We start from the raw sequence: 20,138 nt of genomic DNA, 5'->3' as shown, positions 1-20,138 counted from the left end.
ATGTGGTGTGTGTAAGGCAGAGAAGGAGCTTTGTTACCAAGCCGAGCGTTCGACGATCAAGTTTGCGATCCTCTGCAACCTCTCTTCGTCCTCTGCATCGAAACCATCCAACGACTCGCAGTCGATATCCAGCACGCCGACGATGACCTCTTCGCCATCGCCTCTGCCCGCCCACGACCTGTCGTCGCCTTGAGCCGCCTTGCCGTCCCTCGGGCTTTGCTCGTCCAACGCCTTCTGATGCACACGGTTCAACTTTGCCCTGTTGATCACGAGGGGCACGACGATCTCGCTCTTGGAAAGCGAATCGCACGCAATGTGACCCGGATACTCCTCGGTATTCTGCACCCTCACGACGCGAGGTGGGAGCAGAGCGGAGGCGTCTGCGCAGACGCCCTTGCCCGGGACGGAGTGGATGAGCTGACAAGCGGGGAGACCGTTGAACGGTCCCAGCAGCAGAGTTGGGTTGCGACGCTGCTTGGGTGAGAGGATCTCGGACGGGAGGAGAGGGGAGAGGAGGTAGAAGCCGGCCCAGTTAACGCGTTTCTCGGTCCACACGGGGAAGCGGTTCATCGAATTGAAGATGAGCGAAGCAGCGTTGGAGAGCGACGAGAGCCAGTCGGTGCAAGGGTCGATGAGCGAAAGGAGGGAGGATTCGAGGTGGTCGTAGAAGTCGGCTTTCGTCACGACGTAGGTCGGGAGCGCGGCGGCGTCGGCGCTGTCAGTCAGAGTGGAGAGAGTGTGGTAGATGGTCAGAGACGGTTTCCCAGGACGCCAGCATATTCGAAAGACAAGGAAATGACTTACTGAACCATCTTGCAAGTATGCGTCGATGCTGACGACTGCTACTGAGGTCAAGAACTTGGATGATGGAGGTTGCTAACCAAACCAACACCAATGGAGAATGCAAAGCTCAAGAAGAATTGGAATGGCTTGAAACGTGCTTGGAACAAAGCTCGACCCTTTTTTTTTGTTCTGGATCTCGGTTAGAAAGCCGGCAAAAGGGCGAGCGAGGGAGGTGGAGCAGCACCGCAAACCGCAACCCGCGCTGCATCTGTCAAATCACGCCATCGCTGCAGCCGTGCATATTCATATATTGATTTTTCTTCTCGATCAAGAGAATCTATTGCCGACCGACCGAGTGGAGCACCTTCTTGTCACGTCGAAAGTACCTTCTGCGACCTGCGATATAGGCAAGCCGATCACGGTGATGCTGTGTGCGAAAGCACGATGATGGAGAGAATGCACTTGTGACCAGCAGTTGTGCGAGAGATCGTTGATGTGAGCAAGCAGGACAAACATGTCAAAGACTGCCGAACGATGATTCACGTTTCTCCGTCTGTCGGAATTACCGATGGCGGTGGAGTCGACGCGGACACTCGAATCGATCTTCTCGACGTTGTCGCCCTTCCACCACCAATCTCACGCCCATCAACCTCACCCCCATCTCGTCGTCGTCGAGGCATCTCCTGCGGATCGCAATGTCACGCTCATCAACCCGTCTTCTGACGACATCCATACGGTCACTAGCATCTTCCTCGTCTCACACACCCTCCCCATCCTTGGCTGCGGCAGCATACCGTCGGTCGGACATCGGCACTTCCCGCTATGCATCCTCCTCGGTCCACTCGCAACCCGAATTCTCCTGCGTCGACGCAAACGAACGCAGGGGTCAAAAGCTCCAACGACTCGCGGAGCAGTCCAAACCATCATGCTCGACTCCTTCCTCCAGCGCGCTCTCCTCGGTCGCGTTTCCCTGCGTAGACGCCAACGAAGCACGAGAAGACCGTCTCCGTGCGCAATTCTCGTCACCGCAGCTCGCTTCAGCCACTGATTCCGAGTCGCAGGAGGTGGACGAATCGGGCCCTGAACCGTCCTACACCAAGGTGGTTTCGGGTTATCAGCTGTACCACCATCCACGACCGTTCAAGCTGGACTACGGTGGGGAGCTTCCGCAGTTCGACCTGGCGTACGAGACGTGGGGGCAGCTGAACGAGGACAAGTCGAACGCGATCCTTCTGCACACCGGTCTTTCGGCATCGAGTCACGCAGCCAGCACCCAAAGCAACCCCGCCAAGGGCTGGTGGGAAGACTTTATCGGTCCCAACAAGACCCTCGACACCAACAAGTTCTTCATCATCTGCACAAACGTCTTGGGAGGGTGTTATGGTTCCACCGGCCCTTCCAGCGCTCATCCTTTGGACGCGACTGGAGCGGCGTACGCAACCCGTTTCCCCATTCTGAGCATCTTCGACATGGTCCGAGCCCAATTCTTGCTGCTCGACCACCTGGGTATCGACAGACTCTACGCCAGCGTCGGCTCCTCCATGGGAGGAATGCAGTCCATCGCAGCCGCTCACCTCGAACGCTCCCGTGTGGCGCGACTCATCTCCATCAGCGGGTGTGCTCGCTCCGCGCCCGCCAGCATCGCACTCCGCTACGCCCAACGCAGCGTCCTGATGAGCGATCCCAACTGGAACCGCGGCTTCTACTACGATGCCGGTCAACTGCCCCCGCACACGGGTATGAAGCTTGCACGTCAGATTGCCACGTTCACCTATCGATCCGGACCCGAATGGGAGCAGAGGTTCGGTCGAGCTAGACGCGTTGCCACCGAAGAGGAAGGGTCGATGGAGTTGGATCCCGCCTTGTGTCCCGATTTTCTGATCGAAACCTACCTCGATCATCAGGGAGAGCAGTTTTGCCTCAAGTACGATGCCAATTCGCTGATCTACATCAGCAAGGCGATGGATCTCTTCGATATGTCCGACCACGCACTGTGCGATCTCCAACTCCGACGGACCAACGCACACGGTGCCGACCACTCGACAAACCTCGCGCTCGATCGAAACGCAACCCCCGCCCCGAGACCGCGCAAGCGTCAGCACATCAGCACGCTCAGCTCCCCCGCCGCCCACGCCTACGTCCCCGCCCTCGCCCGCGGCATGGCCAGACTAGCCGACATCCCCACGCTCGTCATCGGCGTCCAGAGCGACATCCTCTTCCCCGTGGAACAGCAGAGGGAGATCGCAGAGTGCCTTAGGTTGAACGGAAACGACTCGGTCAGGTATTACGAGTTGGATGCACCGCACGGACACGATAGCTTTTTGATCGATGTGCAGAATGTAGGCGGTGCGATTAGGGGGTTCCTCGAGTCAGAGTGATGTAAGAAGATTGTTGAAATTGTAGGATATGGAGGTTGGGTTGAAAGCGCGCATAAGATCTGCAGATGTGTGTATGTGCGAGAAGTGCGCTCTTGTTTTTTCTGGTGAACGTGTTGGTCAGGATTCAATGAGGGCCGTCTCTGTGGTGCAGACGAACTTCTGACGGTGGTATACGAGCGGAACTCTCTCCTGTCCCTTTGTATCGTCACCGTTCGTTCCCGGCGAATGCACGTGTACGACCCTGGCAATGTATAGCTTGCTGGTCTTGCACTCCCCCTCCATTTCTTGCGCGTCTACCTCTCCCTCGCTGCTTCCGTACTGATCCAGATCCACACTCTCGACCACGCTACACGCCAAACTTCCAATCGACCCTTGCACCACCGTCACCGTCTCCCCGCGTCCGCACGGCACCCCATCTATCCCTGCACATCTCAACGGATGCGCCTGCCCTCCATCTTGTTCTGCTGCTTCGCTCAACTCCAACGGTGGAGTGCCCGGTCTAGCGTACGCTGCAGCCAAACCAGCCTGACTGCTCGACAGCACGTTGATCACGAAATCCACCTCTACTCCTCCTCCTCCACCCCTTCGCTGCGAAACGTGCCACGCCAGTGCATCCGCAAGCTTCGACGGCGTCTTGATGGAAAAACACACCAGATTCGGTTCCAAGGAGATCGATGTGAAGCTCGACAGAGTCGCTGCATGGATCTGCGTATTAGTGGGCGGGAGGAGTGTGGTTACGAGTGCGACGGGTTGGGCGGATTCTCGCATGAGCGATCGGATCGACGATGAGATTTCATGTGACGATTGTGTTGGAGCTTTCGACGTGTGACGTGCTGAGGTGCCGTGGAAGAAGGAGTTGCGTTGAGAAGGCTTGCAGCGGATAGGTCGTCGTACACCTCGTGCTATCGATGGGCTGAATGCCTCGAGCGTCACCTTCGAGGTGGTGGCTCTTGCGCTGGTTGCCATACCAGCAGCCGCTATGCAGGTCGCCATTGCGTCTTGTCCAATCGCTGGATCGAGCCATTGAGCAAGGAAACAGACGAAGGAGAGGGTGCGACACAACCAACACTCACCCTTCGGTTAGAGCAAACAGAAAGACAACCGAGTTCCGTCCGAATTTAGCAGTGTTAGGCCTCTAATTTCGAGATGATTTTGTTTTTTTTACCCCGCCTCCCCACGGTGAGCGTCCTCGAGGCCTGTGCGTCGATAAAGTCAAGCGGCGGGCGAGTTTGCGGTCTTTACACTCACAAAAGCTTCGGCTGTCCGCCGTGTTGGTTCGAGCGCTTATCGGGATGCCAACCGCTTTGGACCTACCCTTCTCGCCTCCTCTCACCCCCTGATCCCCACATACGACCGAGAGTCTCTTCTTCCACCACCCTTGCACTCTCGGCCTCAAAATGCATCTGCTGCCACGCGAACGAGACAAGTTGCTGCTCCACCATGCCGGCTCGCTCGCACAAAAGCGTTTGGCCAGAGGTGTCCGTCTGAACCAAACCGAGGCTACGGCGCTCATCGCGACGGTGCTGCAGGAGCGTATCCGAGATGGCGAGCATTCCGTGGCCGAGCTCATGCAGCACGGAAAGGCGCTTTTGGGACGATGCCATGTGCTGCCCGGAGTGCCAGAGTTGTTGCACGAGGTCATGGTCGAAGGTACCTTTCCAGACGGTTCCTTTTTGGTGACGGTGCATGAACCCGTCTGCACGGAGACGGGCGACATCCATGCTGCCCTCTACTCGAGCTTCTACCCCGCTCCTGATGCGAGCGTATTCTTGGCGCAGGTCGAAAAAGACAAGGCGGCGGCCAGCAAGGCAATCGTCGGCAAGACGGCTGCCGACGAGGTGCTGCCAGGAGCACTCGTGACCAAGAGGGGAGGACAACCCATTCAGCTCTGCCCCAAGCGCAAGAGGGTGGCGGTCAAGGTAACAAACACGGGCGACCGTCCGATTCAAGTCGGATCGCATTACCCTTTCCTCGAGACCAACGCTGCGCTCTCCTTCCCGCGCCTGCTGGCGTTGGGCAAGAGGCTCGACATTGCTGCCGGCACGGCCGTCCGATTCGAACCAGGCGACACAAAGACCGTCACGCTCGTCCAGGTTGGCGGCACAAAGATCCTCGCAGGTGGCAACAACCTCGCTGCAGGCCCTCTCGATGAGTTCCTCGCTTCGACCGAATCCCAGTCCGCCCTCGTCAAACGCATCGAAGCTGCTGGATTTGCCAACGAACCGGTTTCGGACATGGAGGACGACTCAATCCCTCCACCGGCACCTTGCGAGCTATCGCGCGACGCCTATGCTGCTCTCTTCGGCCCCACCGTGGGCGACAAGGTGAGGCTAGCAGACAGTCCTCTGTGGCTAGAGGTGGAAAAGGACTACACCGTCTACGGCGACGAGCTCAAATTCGGTGGTGGAAAGGTGTTGCGTGACGGAATGGGTCAAGCCTCAGGTCGTGCGGACAGCGCTGTTCTCGATGTCGTCGTCATCAACGCGCTCATCGTCGACTGGTGGGGCATTGTCAAGGCCGATATCGGTATCAGGAACGGACACATCGTGGGCATCGGAAAAGCAGGCAATCCGGCCATCATGGACGGTGTCGATCCCAACTTGGTGGTGGGCTCGTGCACGGAGGTGATTGCCGGCGAAAAATTTATTGTGACCGCAGGTGCCATTGATGCCCACGTCCACTACATTTGTCCCGACCTGCACGAGGAGGCGCTCGCTACAGGCATCACCACGCTGATTGGAGGAGGAACTGGTCCCACGGCAGGAACGAGCGCAACCACGTGCACACCCGGTCAGGACCAGCTGCGAAACATGATGATCGCCACCGACAATGTTCCGCTCAACTTTGCCTTCACCGGCAAAGGCAACGACTCGGGCCTGCCAGGCTTGGAGGACCAGATCAAAGCCGGTTGCGCAGGTATGAAGATTCACGAGGATTGGGGAGCGACACCCGCCGTCATCGATGCGTGCTTGACCGCCTGTGACAAATACGACGTGCAGTGCAACATCCACACCGACACGCTCAACGAGTCTTGCTTCGTCGAAGGCACGCTGGCCGCTTTCAAGGGTCGAACCATCCACACCTACCACTCGGAAGGTGCCGGAGGCGGACATGCGCCCGACATCATTCGAGTCTGTGGAGAGACCAACGTGTTGCCTTCCTCGACCAACCCGACGCGCCCGTACGCCAAGAACACGCTCGACGAGCATCTCGACATGTTGATGGTGTGCCACCATCTTTCGAAGGATATTGTCGAGGACGTGGCGTTTGCCGATTCGAGGATCCGTGCAGAGACCGTGGCCGCCGAAGACGTGTTGCAGGACAGCGGCGCCATCTCGATGATCAGCTCCGATTCGCAGGCCATGGGAAGGATCGGTGAGGTGGTGGCGCGTACGTGGAGGACTGCTTCCAAGATGGCCAGCCTGGTCGGACCGCTTCCCGACTCAGAATCCACCGTGCAACCGCAAGTCAAGGGCGTTCCTCATCCGAGCGAGGCCGTGTCGGACAACTTGCGTATCAAGCGCTACGTGTCGAAGTACACGATCAACCCTGCGCTCGTTCACGGCTGCTCGCATCTGATCGGCAGTATCGAGCCTGGCAAGTTGGCCGATCTTGTATTCTACTTGCCGTCCAAATTCGGTATCTGCCCCGAGTTCGTGCTCAAGGGCGGTCAAGTCGCATGGGCGCAGATGGGTGATGCCAATGCGTCGATCCCGACAGTACAGCCTATCTATGGAAGGCCCATGCATGGCGCCAACGCCAATGCGGCTCCGCACAACTCGGTGCTGTTTGTCTCGCAATATTCGGTCGAGCAGGGCATTGTGCAAAGCTACGGCGTCAACAAGAGGATCGAGGCGGTCAAAGGATGCAGGAAGGTGAGCAAGAAGGATATGAAGCTCAACACGCACACGCCCGATCTGAAGGTGGATCCAGAGACGTACGAGGTGACGGATGGAGGCCGACTATTGACCGTGCCTCCCGCGGACGAGCTGCCGTTGACGCAGAGTTTGCATCTTTTCTAGTGTTCAAATAAAGCATCATGGGATTTCGGATCATTGCGCGATTTGTGCGTGTATGCCCGGGTGGCGATTCAGGCCGTGTCGGTGTTGAGCTTGGCGCTGATTCTGCGCAAACGATTGAGTGCACTGATACGTGGCTTGTCCGGCATCTGGAACCAGTACTGATCTTCGTCTGTCTCGTCCATGCTTTTGAGTTCGCTGAAGTGTGTGAGGAGCTGGTTGGCAAGATGAGGATGCGCTGTACGTATGGCCGCCTGAACGACGGCGGCGTCCGTGCTCGCTGATCGATGCGAGTGGATATAGGAGATGGATTCGGGCACCCGCTGCTCGAGCTGAGGCTTGAGGTATCTATGCAGAAACTCTGGCGTGACTTGAGATGCTTCGTTGAAAGGCGGGACGATCAAGGCATCGCTCGTACTCGGAGTAGGATGGAGCGAGAGCAGCAAGATGGTACCACGATACCACTTACCGCGTTGATTACCACCAGACGGCTCACCTGTGCTTTTGCGTTCGCGTCTGTCTTGGACAGTGTTGGCGTGAGTTGAATCGAGCTTTCCTTCTGGCTCGCATTGACCTGAGGATGCTGTCTGTGCTTTCTCTTTGATCAGCTCCTGCTGTTTACAGTACTGCTCGCGCATCTCGACCCAGCCTCCCCATGAGAGGCACCGTATCGGTTCAGTCGTGCCGCCAATCAACTTCGTCTTGTCATACTTCTCTTCGTTCACTGCCCTGTCTGAAAAGTGCCAAGGGTATTCGGAGCACAACGAGCTGACGAGGTCCGAGGAATTGAGGAGGAAGAAGCCCCGGCCCGATGTCCATTTTTCTTCGAGGACGGATGCAGGAAGTGGCTCGTTGCGACCTGTCATGAGATATCGGTCGACGGTGCTTGGTTCGAAGACGCCGACTACGATGCCGGGACCAGTTTGATCGGTAAGACGGGCGAACATGAGATTATGAACGTATGCGGCTGCTTGGGCCCTGGTTCGTATTTTGGGTGGTATTGACTCTGCGTACACCAACAGCGGAGCCAGCTGCGGAGAGATGAGGGACGGACTCCATGATGTGGAGATCAGGTCCTTGAATCGGATGTAGGGAGGCAGCCATTCGAGCACGAAAGTGTCTTCGTGGACGACAAACCAGTTTGCAGCTGCGCCCGTGGCAAGCGTCTGTAGAGCTTCCGACAGCAGAGTGACGGATTTGCAGCGCGTGTCGAGACCAGGTAGTAGGGTCAACAGACGCGCAAGGTGGATGGTGGCAGATTTGCTCTCTATGAAAGGCTGGTCAGAGGATGTTTTCGGCAATGTGTTCGAATAGGCTTGCTGAGGAGCGTCCCCTGGATCGCGCCCGTCAGGAGGGTGTTTCGTCTGGCTCAGCGTGAGATTTAGAGGTGACAGGCGCATGTAAAGGAAGTCGACGAGCCGATCCAGCTTAGCCGCCTCGACACCTGTGCGACATGACTTGGGAGGAGGGCTTAGAGACGCGCCTAGAGTATCACTTCTGTTCGCCGAAGGACTGTCGTGCAGCAAAGAAGATTGCTGCCCTTTCTGAGGTGATTCGACTACTTTAATGACCTTGTCGTTGGGATCTTCTGCAGCTGTTTTCGTTGCGATTGGCGCAGCGGCGCGACCGGCGTTGGAACGCTTTTGGAGCTTGCGTGGCAGGAACATTGCATCGCAACTAGAGTATTGATATGCTCATCGTCAAGCAAGCAACAAGTGCGCGGGACACCCTGGCTGGCGTCGCCATGCTAGGCGTGATCGTAAGAGTGGTGGTGGTGGTCAGGCCGACTGCGCAATCTGACGGCATAGCCGACACACAGATCTGTGACAATTCGGGAGACACGTCGGAAGAAATCCGGTACAAAAATCAAGGCGCATAAAAAGTGTTGGTGTGGAGGGTTCTTAGCCAAACAAGTACGCACGGCTCCACGCGACTCTGCTGACCCCACCAACTCGTGTTCGGCAACATCCGATTAGGAGGTCAGGCCTGAACCGAGCCTTCGAGAGACTTTCTGCGGCTTTGCTTCTCGAATCACTTCCACCACCGTCTCTGAAGTCTCGTCGAATACACTGCTCGACTCTCCGTAATGTCGAGCTCCAAGATACCCCGCGGAGAGTTCCGCAACCCTTGTCCCGATCTCAACAACGCTGCCGCCAAAACCGCCGTTGATTCACTTCTCGCAAAAGTCAGCCAAGCCCACAAGAAGTTCGGCGATCCAGTTGTCGATGACTATGCAATTGCAAGCTATCCACTCGACGAACTTCAAATCAACTTGACGGGTGACGAAATGACCGTCACGGAGATTGTTGAAGCCAGGATACGACTGACCATCAAAGCAAGCTTGGAGACGCATTGTCTTACAGCCTTTCCTTACGAGGAAGCGCTTGAAAAGGCCAGCTACTGGGACGGAATCCTCAAAAACAGAGATGACGAAGAGCCAGATCAGATACTCGACAGCTCTCCTTTGCTCGGACTGGTGTTCAGCGTGAAAGACTGCATCCATGTCAAAGGCCTCCCAACAACTCTGGGCTGCTCTTTGAGGGCAGGACACAATGAGGCTGCCAACGCAGATATTGTCACCAGAATGCTCGATGCAGGCGCTATCATGATTGCAAAAACCACCGCTCCCCAACTTATGATGTCCAACACCACGCAATCGCCCCTCTGGGGCACCACCAGAAGCTCAATCTACCCGGCGGAAAAGGTTCAAAGTCCAGAGGACGAGTTCCAAGTCGGGGGCAGCTCAGGCGGCGAAGCGAGCTTGGTCAAAATAGGTGGTAGCCACGTCGGTATCGGTACTGACATGGGAGGGTCCGTCCGTCAACCGGCCTGTCTCAACGAGCTTTGCGGCTACAAGTTCACGTCAGAGTTGGATAAGATCAGGTGGGAGCTTCCAAAGGACTTCATGACGGGTTTGCCGCACACGACCGTGCCTGCTACTGCCCCAGGCTTGCTTGCGCGAGACTTCTCCACCTTGAAAGCTGTCGCCGACGAGCTCCATGGTGATAAGTACGACCATAGCCGGGAGCTCTCCGAGGATCCCGAAGACGACTACCGGCGCTATCATCCAAACGCAGAAGCCGATAAGGAGGACTTGGGCAACAACCCTCGCATCGTATTCACGACGCAACACAGCTCACCCGAGGTCGAAGAGCTGATTCTCCGGCTAGTCAGATCGCTCGGTCAAGGCGACGAGCTCTCCCAAGCTAGCGCTTGCGACAAATTGGAAGACGTCGACATCAAGGCATGGGCTGCGGCCTGGACCGAGCACGCCAAGGAGCACGGCTTTGACGACGCGCGTGCCATGCTCGCCGACGATCCTCTCATCCAGCGTACCCTTTTCGATGAGTCGCGTCTCTCAAAGACTGCGACGTCTGAGGAAAAGCGTCGATGGAAGCCGAACCCAGACAAACTATCACAGCTCAAAGCTACCTTCATCCGCCAAGCCGCCATTGGCGCGTCCCCAACGAGGACTGACGACGACGCCGATAAAGGCCGGAACGGCGATAGAGACGACTCAGGCGAAGACACGGACGACGATGAGGAGGACAAGGTCGAGAACGTCATTCTGATCACACCTACCTATGTCCTCGGTGGTCCCGTTCAGAATCGCGCGTTCGTCGAGCTCGACGACGCGGGCGAAAGCGAGATCTGGTGTCAGATTTTCAACCTCCTCGACTGGCCCGCCGTATCCGTGCCCTTCCGGCTGGACAAATCCCTTTGGCCAAGGCAGGACTTCAGAGACAAGGCCCTTGCCTCGCCCGACTGGGCCAAGCATGTGCCTGGATACGTCAAGGCCGACCCGATCGACTATGAAGGCGGTCCGTACGATGCAAATGATCGTCTTCCGTTCCTTAGCGTTCAGTTCGCTACGATCCCGGGCAACGAACCTGCGCTGCTCGACTACGTCGAACGAGTTCTCAAGCGAACTTGAAGGTTCGCAGCACGCCTGACACGAACGCTCAGGTCAGACGGATCAAAGCTAGACGACCACGTTGAGATTGAAAACAGAACATGCAGTTGGATGCAGAGAAGACTAGAAACGAGAGAGCCAGCAAGCTGTGCGTGCTAAAAAGTGTGTGGAAGTGTTGAGACGATGTTGTTACAGAGAATGACAATGCAAGGGAGAGAGAGGGGATGGGAGGGGACGGCAGATAACCATGTTGAATGCAAGGGAACGGGGACAATTGAGAAGTGTATTGTGTGAGGGGGGGTGAAGGGGTATAGTGAGGGTTGAAGCCTCTGTAGGTTGGGCGGAAACTTAGTTTGCAGTGACGGACTGTTGTCGCTGGACGTCTGTGATTCTCTTTGGCTTGACGCGTTCGCCGTTGTAACCGGTGACTTTTTGACCAGCGATTTCCTCGACGTCGTGACCGTCGTCCGCCTTCTTGGCGTGTTGTTGACCGTAGGCTTTGACACGTAGACGTTCCCAACCTCCTGCTGTGGGTACCTTTTCACCTTTTGCTTTGGTGACGTCCCAGAACCCTGCACCGTCTCGTTGTTTCTTCTCCGCGTACGCTTGACGAACGACTTCGCTTTCAGCTTCGAGCGGTTCGAGGGAAACATCGTCGTTGAACAGGGCAAAGTAGAAGATGCCCAGACGTTCGTAGTGAGCCTGATCACGGGGTGGGGCTACAACGCGGTGGATGGTCTGTTTGAGGTAGCCGCCAGAGATGAAGTGCATGGCATCACCGAGGTTGATCACGAGCGCATTGTCGCGGTGTTTTACGAGACGCCATTGGTTGTCCGGCATGAGGACTTCGAGCGAGGTGATGGGTTGCGACCAGAGGATCGAGACAGAGTTGAAGTCGGTGTGACCTTGAAGACGGACACCGCCGAGTTTTTCGTCGTCGGATTGATCCGGTGTGTGGTAGAGAGCATAGCGCAGCAGATCGAGTCCCTTCACCTCGGGGTTCTTGGACAGGTTCCAAAGGTAATCAGCCGGCAACTTGAGCACCAACGAGAGGACCGACAGGATCTTTCGCAAGATGACTCCATGGTTGTAGCGAGCAAACTCCTCGATCTCCGGCAACAACTCCTGCAACGACTCTGGGAACAACTTGCTCTTTGCCTCGGGTGAGAACGACTGAGATCCAAAGTTCAACTGTTCGATCCTGTCCTTGACTCCGTTCAACTTCCAATGACCTTGCTCCTTGTATCCGACAAACGAACCTGTGCCGAGGATGTCCGCCTTGTAACGTGCCTTGTCCGCCTCGGAAACACCGTGGAAGGCGTACTGACCGATGGCGAACTGGCGCAGGACGTGTTCCCAGGAGAGACCGTGGTTGACGGCGTAGATGAAGCCGTCGCGGGAGAAGGCTTCGCCGACGGAGGAGACGATCGAGTCGGGGACGGTGGTGTAGTCCTCACCGGTGATGGTGGAGAGGTCGAGGGTGTGGAGCGGAGCCCATTCGAGGTCGGTCTCGGTGGTGGGGGTGGGTGGAACCCACGGCTTGAGGGCAGGGGCGGTCGACGGCATCGTTGAGACCTTTGCCAAGGGAAAGATGAGGTTGATGGTGGTGAAGAAAGAGAGGCGTGAGGGGAGAGGAGAAGGAGGCTGGAAGAGACACAAGGAAGTTATATGGGGAGCGTGGCACGCCGAGTCAGAAGTGCACCGGCCATCGCAGAGACTCTAGTCTGTGGTACACAGCATCTTCGGGGCAGCAGCTTCATACAGTTGATCAGCAGCGGATTCACACTCTGCACCGGCAGGCTGTGAACGAGTGGCTTGCTCCATCGGCGCGCACAATACACCGAGCAGAGAGCAAGGGCGTCACGCCGAACGACGATTTCGACAACTCAATGCCTTGCAGGGATTCGTGCAAGCACACCATCTGATTGCGCACTCGACATCCAGAGCAAGGAGACAGCCGCACATGGCCGCGACCACTGAGAATAGGAACGGGGTGAGCCAATCAATTGCCTTCAAACGGTTATCCATTTTCGTAGCTGTTTGGTTGTCTGTCATCATCATCATGATCAGTGAGCAAGGAGCAGATCGCGAGGAGCAAATTCTTCTCGGCACGAGGCGCAATCTGACGTGACGAGCACGCCATTTTCCCCTTCTCTCCCCGGAAAGTCGGTGCAAGAGCAGCAGCAGCGGCGGCGTCTTTCTGCAGCCAGTTTGAAATTCAAGGCGTTTTCTTTTGCACTGTGAGAGGGGGCGATCTCGTTTAGCAGATCGACAACGTGCAACTCGGCCTACGTCCACGTTCCTTCTCAGCTCGGGGAAAGCGTAACTTAGTCTTCTCGTAGTCATTCTAGCCCCGATCCCCGATTTCCGTTCCTCGATCTCACTCGCTTCTCATCGTCGACCACAGTCTCAAGGTATTGTTTCACACATGTCGAGACAATTCACGCAACCCAACGTTAGAGAGAGACAGGAAAATGCTTGTGTACACCTGAACCGTGGGCTGCGTGTAGGCACCACAGTATCAACATGCAGTGACGTGCGCGGATCCCTCTTTCAATGCTCAGACAAATCCACGATGAGAGCAAGGTATACGGAGGAACGACCATCAAATTTCATGTAAGGAGCAAATAGAAGCGGTCATGAGAAGATACACAGCTTAGCGATGCCACAACTAGCGAATCCAGCAACATAAAAGGACCAAACGCAACATATCGACTATGAAGAAAAAAGGTAAGGAGGAGAAGGGTATCATCTGCGAACATACGCCGGCATCTTCAACGACGACGCGAGTAGTCGGTGGTCTGCGAAGGCGCACGAGCACGGCCGTTGCCGTTGGCGCGGTAGCCTTCCTCGGCATCGTACGTGTTCGACTTGATGCTTCCACGACCCGATCGGCTCGACATCGAGGTACCGCGCGAGGTCATGCTCATGCTCCTGCTGTTGGAGCTCGCCAACGAGTTGGACCTCGTCGACTTGGATGCGATGCTCTGGCTAGCCAGCGATCCCTCGGTGCCGTGGAAGAACGACGTGCGCGACCTCGACTTCTGGATGCGCATCGTCTCCATGGCAGCGTGCGCACGAACCTGACACATGTTGCTCAGCAGGTAGTTGGCCTTGCTTCCACCACCGATCAGACCCTTGCCCTTGGCCTCGAGAGGCTTGCCCGAGAGGACCTTGCGGAACTCGAGCTTGGCCGCCTCGTCCTGACCCATGCAGCCACGCAGACGTCCCAGCTCGTAGTGCGCAAAGTACACAAGGTATCGGTCAACCTCGTCTAGCTTCGAGCCGTGCTCAAACACCTTGTTGAACGACTGCACCGCATCGGCCTGGATCTCCTCGATCGGGCCCACCGTGTCCTCGGCAGGCAAACGCACCAGCGTCTGCGGCTCCGGGTACGCCACGAAGCGAAGCGCAACACCGCGCAGGAAGAAGGCAAGGCAGTACGCCGACCAGTACTCGTTCTCGCCCGTGCCGTACGACTTGGGGTTGTGGTACGACTCGAGCTCGTCGATGAACTCGTCAATGCGCGTCAGAGTGTTCTCGACCAGCAAAAAGACGGGCGTCTGACCAATGCAGTGCCACAAGTACGAGAACTCGAGACCGGGCAGCGGCAGTCGGTTCTGCTGAGCAATGTACTTCTTGGCCTTGAGCGCAACGAATCGCTCGAAGGGGATCTGTCGACCGGCCACCTTCTTGGTGAGCTTGCCAACGGTGCGCATGATGGTGGCGCTTTTGGCACGGTCGTCCATGCCCGTCTCGTAGAGCATCACCGCCTTGGCGTACTGGTAGATGGCCTTCGACCAGTTGGACTCGCGCGAAAGCACATCGTAGCACTCGTACGCGCGCGCAAAGTCGCACGTGCACAGGTAGGTGAGCGACAGGTCCCAGAAGCACAGGTGGTGCAACTGCTTGAACTCGCGCTGCGACTCGATAGCGTTTCGGTAGTACTCGATCGCCTTTTCGGGCAGGGCCTGCGCAGCGTACAGACGCGCCGACCAGAAGAGGTAGAAGATACCGTTGGGGAATCGCACCAAGTTCCACGAGAGCACCTTGTCGGCAAACTCAAAGTCGAGCTCCGTGACGGGGATGTAGCTCGAGACCCAGAGGTGGTACATGAGGATGACAATGTCGCAGAGCGGTCGTCGCACACCTTCCTCGTCGGCCGAGATGGTGGGCAGAGGCTTGCTCTTGCTCCACCCACCGGCGCGAGCAAAGAGGTCGAGCGAGAACTTGCGGTCGCCGACGAAGCCGAAGCCCTCCATGATCTTGAGCGTGTTTTTGGGAAGCATCGAGAGCACGAGCGAGCAGACGGCGTTGCCAAGGTACACACCCGAACGGAAGTCCTGGTCGAGGTGGATGACGTCGGAACGCTTGCCAGAGACCTCGGCCTCCTCGGCCTCAGCATCGACGGCCTCGACGAATCGGAAGAGCTCGCGCACCTGGAAGTAGGCGGAACGCAAGCCGAGCGCCTGCTTGACGAAACCGATGCTGTCACCCGAGTAGAAGATGCCGAGCACCGACTTGAGCAGCTGCGATTCGGCGTGGACGAGCTCGGCGTGGAGCTGCACCAGGCTCATGGAGCGGTAGCCACCCTTCTTGCCGCTGAGGAGCTTGCCGATGGCACCCTGCTTCTTGCGCAGGAAGCCGGAGATCTTCATCGAGTGCTGGCAGCACATGATGGCCGTCTCAAAGTCGGCGGGCTCGAACGTCATGATCGACTTGACCGAGTTGATCAGAGCCATTCCCTCGGCCTTATAGAGGCGCGTGCCGGCACCTTCCATGCAGAGCTCTTCAGCCTCGCGCATGCGCGAGTTGAGGAAGAGCGCCATGGCCTCGCGCACGACGGCAAGGTCCTCGCGGCAGTCGTTGTCGTCGATGCGGCAGTCGGAAGCGCTGATCTTCTGCTGCATGTAGTCGGGGCGCACAGCCGTCTCGGGGGTGATGGATTCGTCCGAGTAGGCCGACATCTGGTCGTCGTCAGGGCTTCCGTCCTCGTCGAACTCGTCCTCTTCGTCTGGGTAGTGATCAACGGTGCGAGGCTGCTGGCGTTGGCCGGGACGAGCGACTCCGTGGTCTTCATCGTCGTCGTCCTCATCGTCCTCATCGTCGTCGCGGCCGTTTCCGTTGGCGCCACTGCCGTTCTTGTTGCCTCCGCGCAGGTATGCGAAACCAGCAGCGGCAGCACCACCAGCGGCGGCTGCGGCACCCGTAACGGCACCCACAGCCGCACCCGTGTAGGTCTGAGGCTGCTCCTGTTCGTCGCCGTCATGCTCTTCATCCTCCTCGGACTCGGTCTCGGGCTCGGGAGCCTTCTTGCTGGGCTTGCGGGCGAGGTTCTTGTTGGTAGAAGCGGAGCGCTTGGGCTTCTGAACGGGCTCGGGCTCGGATTCGGGTTCCTCAAAGTCATCGTCGTCGGATGCTTCCTCCGACTCGCGCTCAGGCTCGGGTTCCTTCTTCTTGCTCTTGGACTTCTTGAGGCCCAATGCACCAGCAGCGCCTGCGGCGACGCCTCCTGCACCAGCAGCGGCGCCCTTGGCGCCCTTCTTGGAAGATTTCTCTTGGGCCGGTTCGGGCTCGGGCTCGGGAGCGGCAGCGCCGTTCTGCTTGGTCTTCTTGCCGGCTTTGCTCTCCTTACCAGCTTTGCCAGCCTTTCCGCCCTTTCCGCCGCCGACGCCGTCGTACGACTCTTTGATGGTTCCATCCTCGCAGATCTCGAACAGCTTCTTGTGACCGAACGAGTCCTCGAGCGTGTCCTCGTCGTGCTCTTTGAGCCACTTGATGAGGGCACCGTAGTTGTGACGGTCGTTGACGACCTGGGTGATGGACTTGCCGTTGGTCTGCGGGTACTCCCAAGTGACCGTACCGTCCAGAGTCATGATGCCGGCACGCTGGTAGATGGTCTTGGCCCGGACAAAGGGCTGGAGCTGGTAGTTCTTGAGGCGAATCTGCTTGCCGAGCACCTCACGGCGGTAGTTGAGATCTGGGTTCTCTTTGTCGGTCGAGGTGGTCTCGAACCATTCTTGAGTGACCTTTTCGAACTCGTCGGTGAGCTTCTTCATCTCCTTTTCGATCTTGGAGCGGGACTTGGAGTCCTTCATGATGTCGTTCTCACCGGCCTGAGGCTCGATGTAGTCCCAGTCCCAGTCCATGGTACCGCCCATACCCTTTCGGACCTTGGAGGCGGGAACGAGCTCTTCGAGATCCTTGGCCTTGCTGGAGAACTTGATCTTGTCACGCACGACGGGATCGAGCATGGGCTGAAGGACCTGCCAGATGCCCTTGAAAATCCAAGGGGCGCCGTGGACGTAGATACGCTGAAGCGACTCGGGGTAGTAGGCCTCGAGACATTTGACGAGGAAGAGGACGCACTGCCAGTCCATGTTCTTGAGACCGAAGCCGGCCATGTCGAAAATGACGACGGCCTTCTCGTAGGGCGCAGTGGTGAGCTGACGCGCGTTTTCCATGGCCAACAAGACGAAGTCCTGAAGAACCTCGTGCTTCTGCGCGCTAGTGAAGTGGCGGGCGACGTGGATAAAGTAGATGGGGTTCTCCATCTTGTCCGTGTTACCCTTGATGTACGAGATACCACGGCGGAACTGGTTCATGAAACCGGGGACGTCCTTGAGGCCGTCCTCGCCCTTGTAGATGATACCGGCAACATCCTTTTCGAGTCGGAACTTGCAGGCGGCTGCCATCATGGCTAGGGCGCGGTCGATGTCCCACTTTCGGGCACGAAGGAAACGAAGGACCGAGGTGTCTGGGTGATCCATCTTTGTGAACTCCCACATCGTGTCTCGCAGGATGGGGCCTCCGTACGTGTCGATGAACTCGTTCATCTCCTTCATCTCTTCGGCCTTCTTGGCCTCCTCCTTGGCCTTGTCGTCCTTGGGGATATCCTTGCCGGCATCTTTTTCGTTCTTGGGTGCAGAGGCGTTCTTCTTCTTGTCCATCTTACCTGGACCGCCGTTCTGCATAATGTGTTCCGAGGTCTCCTTATTCTTCTCGAAGAGCTCAAAGAGACGTCTCCACATCTCTCGAAGGTCCTTCTGCTGAGAATCGCTCAGATTGCCTGTGAAAAGTACCAAGAAGCACGGTGCAAGGTTAGCATTCAGATCGATATCATCAGCCTTTCGGACGGCAGAGCTAGAGCAACGTCGTGCATCGGATGCACCGACACCTGTCAACAGCTGCAAAGCCGAGAGCTTACGCGACCCGTCGGTAGAGCCGCTGACGCTCGTATGGCGCTGGGATCGTTCAACTCGCAAGCTGCCGCCTGACCACAGCCGGGCTACCGCACTGACGGTTTAGGCAAGCAAGCCCGTCCGATCGAAACGACTGGCCCTCTGGCTCAGCAAAACATCGCTGGACAACACGATCGCCGCCTGTGGCTGCAGCAGAAAAGTCACGGTCGGGAGAGGAGAATGCGGAGACTTACCTCGGTAGGCGGGCTGGATCTCCTCGCCGAGATCGTTTGTGATGCTCGACATGGTTGCGGTTGGTGCGCCGGAAAGCGAGGCTTTTCCGATGCGATTCGTGGAAAAGAGGATGGAAGTGGGCTTTTCGCCTAAAGAGCTGAGTTGAGTCTGCTGCTGATCGCGCTGCTGGTAAAGCTGGAGCGATTGTTGCCTGACAAAGACAGCGGGTAGGTAAAAGAGGCTACGAAAGCCAAAACGCTGCACTTTCGCTACGAAATCAAAGGGCTAGCTGTACCTGAGGTTAGCTGGTGAGACGAGCCGCGGTTTCTTTCGAAACCAGAGCAGGGAGCAGCTGCAGCACACGTGAGGAGCGTTCTACAACAGAGATACAGTTGTGAAGAAGCTACCAGAGCGAAAGAGGAGATGAGTGGAAAGTAGCAAGAGAGATGTACGAAAGGTAGAGAGAGCGCTCCAGGCACGGGGTATAAGACAAGGTGCGGTGGATGCTTGGTTGATGGGTGGGTGATGTGGATGAGGAGGAAGCCGTGTTCTCTTTTTCTGTCAAAGAAAGGAAGGAAAGGAGAAAGAGGAAAAGGGCGACCTTGTCAAAGCTATGGCGGTGGTGAAGGAGGATCGAACGAGATGTCAATGGTGACAAGCTGATGGGGTTATATTGGATCTAGCGGGGCAAAGTCGATAGGATTCGTTCGGCCAATCAGTCGGTCGGTCAGGCCAGATTGGACGATGGACGAAGACTAGCCTGAGACTAGCGCGCGGCGAGCAAGAATACGAAAGGCAGGCGTAACGGGGGGCCAAGCTACGGACGAGCCAGGCGGATGCAATGCAATGCGTTGTGATGCGAGACCTCGAGGCGGAGAGAATGAGCCGACGAGCAGAGCAGCCACGGCACCAGACGAGCAGTCCGGGGCGGCTGATGGATGAGACGAGTGCCCAGTTCGCTGGGCGGAGTTGAACCAGATTCACGCCTGAAAGCGCACAGGCGCTGAAGCAGGGAGAAAAAAAAAGGAAGAAAAAAAAAGAAGGCGGCTCGAGCCACTTTGGGCAGAGGCGGAGGAGGAGGTGGGCGGAGCGAGGTCTTGTGGGGAAACCACCCGAAGAGAGCTGCGTCTCTCGGCTGGAGATCAAGAGAGTGTCATTGTGATTGGCAGACTGACTCTCATACAGCCTGGAGCATTGGAGGCCAGCTGCAGCGACGCCCCCGGAATCGGCTCTCTGGATGGACGGATGGACAGAACGACGGGCGTGGACGACACAGCGGCAGCGACGGTGGAGGTTGGATTGTCGTCAAGCCCAAATTGGACCGTTGGCTGCTGAAAGTGCGTTCGTTGCTGCAGCTCTTGCAGCGATCAAAAGCGACAAGGCAGTGGGTTGACGCCCGGTGCGTATGACCTTGGGCGCTAGAGCAGTGTTCTGCCTTGATCAACGCCATGCAGTGTTCTTTTAGTCGATTAATTTTTCTCCCTTTCCTCAGGAATATAGAAATTCGGTGGACCACCAACGAGCAGACGCTCATCCAGTCCTTCCCATCGACGTGGATGTACGTCCTGAGTAGCTTCTTCAAGACTCGTTAGGCAGAAGGAAGGTATGACAGACTTGGAAGGATCCACCA

At 57.2% G+C, this 20,138-nt stretch overlaps 9 protein-coding genes across 9 annotated transcripts; 4 read left to right on the top strand and 5 right to left on the bottom strand.

The window, feature by feature from the left end:
- Positions 1-33: 33 nt before the first annotated feature.
- On the bottom strand, positions 34-1,051 carry PHSY_001816 (hypothetical protein; the record flags this gene model as incomplete). Its single annotated transcript, XM_012332442.1, has 2 exons — positions 34-876; positions 959-1,051. 2 exons carry the CDS (start codon positions 1,049-1,051, stop codon positions 34-36), a joined length of 936 nt encoding a protein of 311 aa, XP_012187832.1.
- A 427-nt stretch (positions 1,052-1,478) lies between these two features.
- Positions 1,479-3,161, top strand: PHSY_001815 (homoserine O-acetyltransferase; the record flags this gene model as incomplete). The annotated part of the gene is made up of 1 exon (XM_012332441.1): positions 1,479-3,161. The coding sequence occupies one exon, from the start codon at positions 1,479-1,481 to the stop codon at positions 3,159-3,161; it is 1,683 nt and encodes a 560-aa protein (XP_012187831.1).
- A 117-nt stretch (positions 3,162-3,278) lies between these two features.
- PHSY_001814 (hypothetical protein) lies at positions 3,279-4,127 on the bottom strand (the record flags this gene model as incomplete). Its single annotated transcript, XM_012332440.1, has 1 exon — positions 3,279-4,127. The coding sequence occupies one exon, from the start codon at positions 4,125-4,127 to the stop codon at positions 3,279-3,281; it is 849 nt and encodes a 282-aa protein (XP_012187830.1).
- Positions 4,128-4,558: 431 nt separating this feature from the next.
- PHSY_001813 (hypothetical protein) lies at positions 4,559-7,183 on the top strand (the record flags this gene model as incomplete). The annotated part of the gene is made up of 1 exon (XM_012332439.1): positions 4,559-7,183. The coding sequence occupies one exon, from the start codon at positions 4,559-4,561 to the stop codon at positions 7,181-7,183; it is 2,625 nt and encodes an 874-aa protein (XP_012187829.1).
- Positions 7,184-7,251: 68 nt separating this feature from the next.
- On the bottom strand, positions 7,252-8,847 carry PHSY_001812 (hypothetical protein; the record flags this gene model as incomplete). The annotated part of the gene is made up of 1 exon (XM_012332438.1): positions 7,252-8,847. One exon carries the CDS (start codon positions 8,845-8,847, stop codon positions 7,252-7,254), a length of 1,596 nt encoding a protein of 531 aa, XP_012187828.1.
- A 419-nt stretch (positions 8,848-9,266) lies between these two features.
- Positions 9,267-11,114, top strand: PHSY_001811 (amidase; the record flags this gene model as incomplete). The annotated part of the gene is made up of 1 exon (XM_012332437.1): positions 9,267-11,114. One exon carries the CDS (start codon positions 9,267-9,269, stop codon positions 11,112-11,114), a length of 1,848 nt encoding a protein of 615 aa, XP_012187827.1.
- Positions 11,115-11,441: 327 nt separating this feature from the next.
- Positions 11,442-12,659, bottom strand: PHSY_001810 (hypothetical protein; the record flags this gene model as incomplete). Its single annotated transcript, XM_012332436.1, has 1 exon — positions 11,442-12,659. One exon carries the CDS (start codon positions 12,657-12,659, stop codon positions 11,442-11,444), a length of 1,218 nt encoding a protein of 405 aa, XP_012187826.1.
- Positions 12,660-13,867: 1,208 nt separating this feature from the next.
- Positions 13,868-18,580, bottom strand: PHSY_001809 (hypothetical protein; the record flags this gene model as incomplete). The annotated part of the gene is made up of 2 exons (XM_012332435.1): positions 13,868-18,366; positions 18,529-18,580. 2 exons carry the CDS (start codon positions 18,578-18,580, stop codon positions 13,868-13,870), a joined length of 4,551 nt encoding a protein of 1,516 aa, XP_012187825.1.
- A 769-nt stretch (positions 18,581-19,349) lies between these two features.
- PHSY_001808 (hypothetical protein) lies at positions 19,350-20,100 on the top strand (the record flags this gene model as incomplete). Its single annotated transcript, XM_012332434.1, has 3 exons — positions 19,350-19,455; positions 19,694-19,907; positions 20,001-20,100. The coding sequence occupies 3 exons, from the start codon at positions 19,350-19,352 to the stop codon at positions 20,098-20,100; spliced, it is 420 nt and encodes a 139-aa protein (XP_012187824.1).
- Positions 20,101-20,138: the final 38 nt, after the last annotated feature.

The sequence above is a fragment of the Pseudozyma hubeiensis genome (assembly GCF_000403515.1).
Source record: "Pseudozyma hubeiensis SY62 DNA, scaffold: PHS20, whole genome shotgun sequence".
In the NCBI taxonomy this organism is placed as follows: Eukaryota; Fungi; Basidiomycota; class Ustilaginomycetes; order Ustilaginales; family Ustilaginaceae; genus Pseudozyma; species Pseudozyma hubeiensis.
This window is presented reverse-complemented; position numbering and strand designations above follow the sequence as displayed.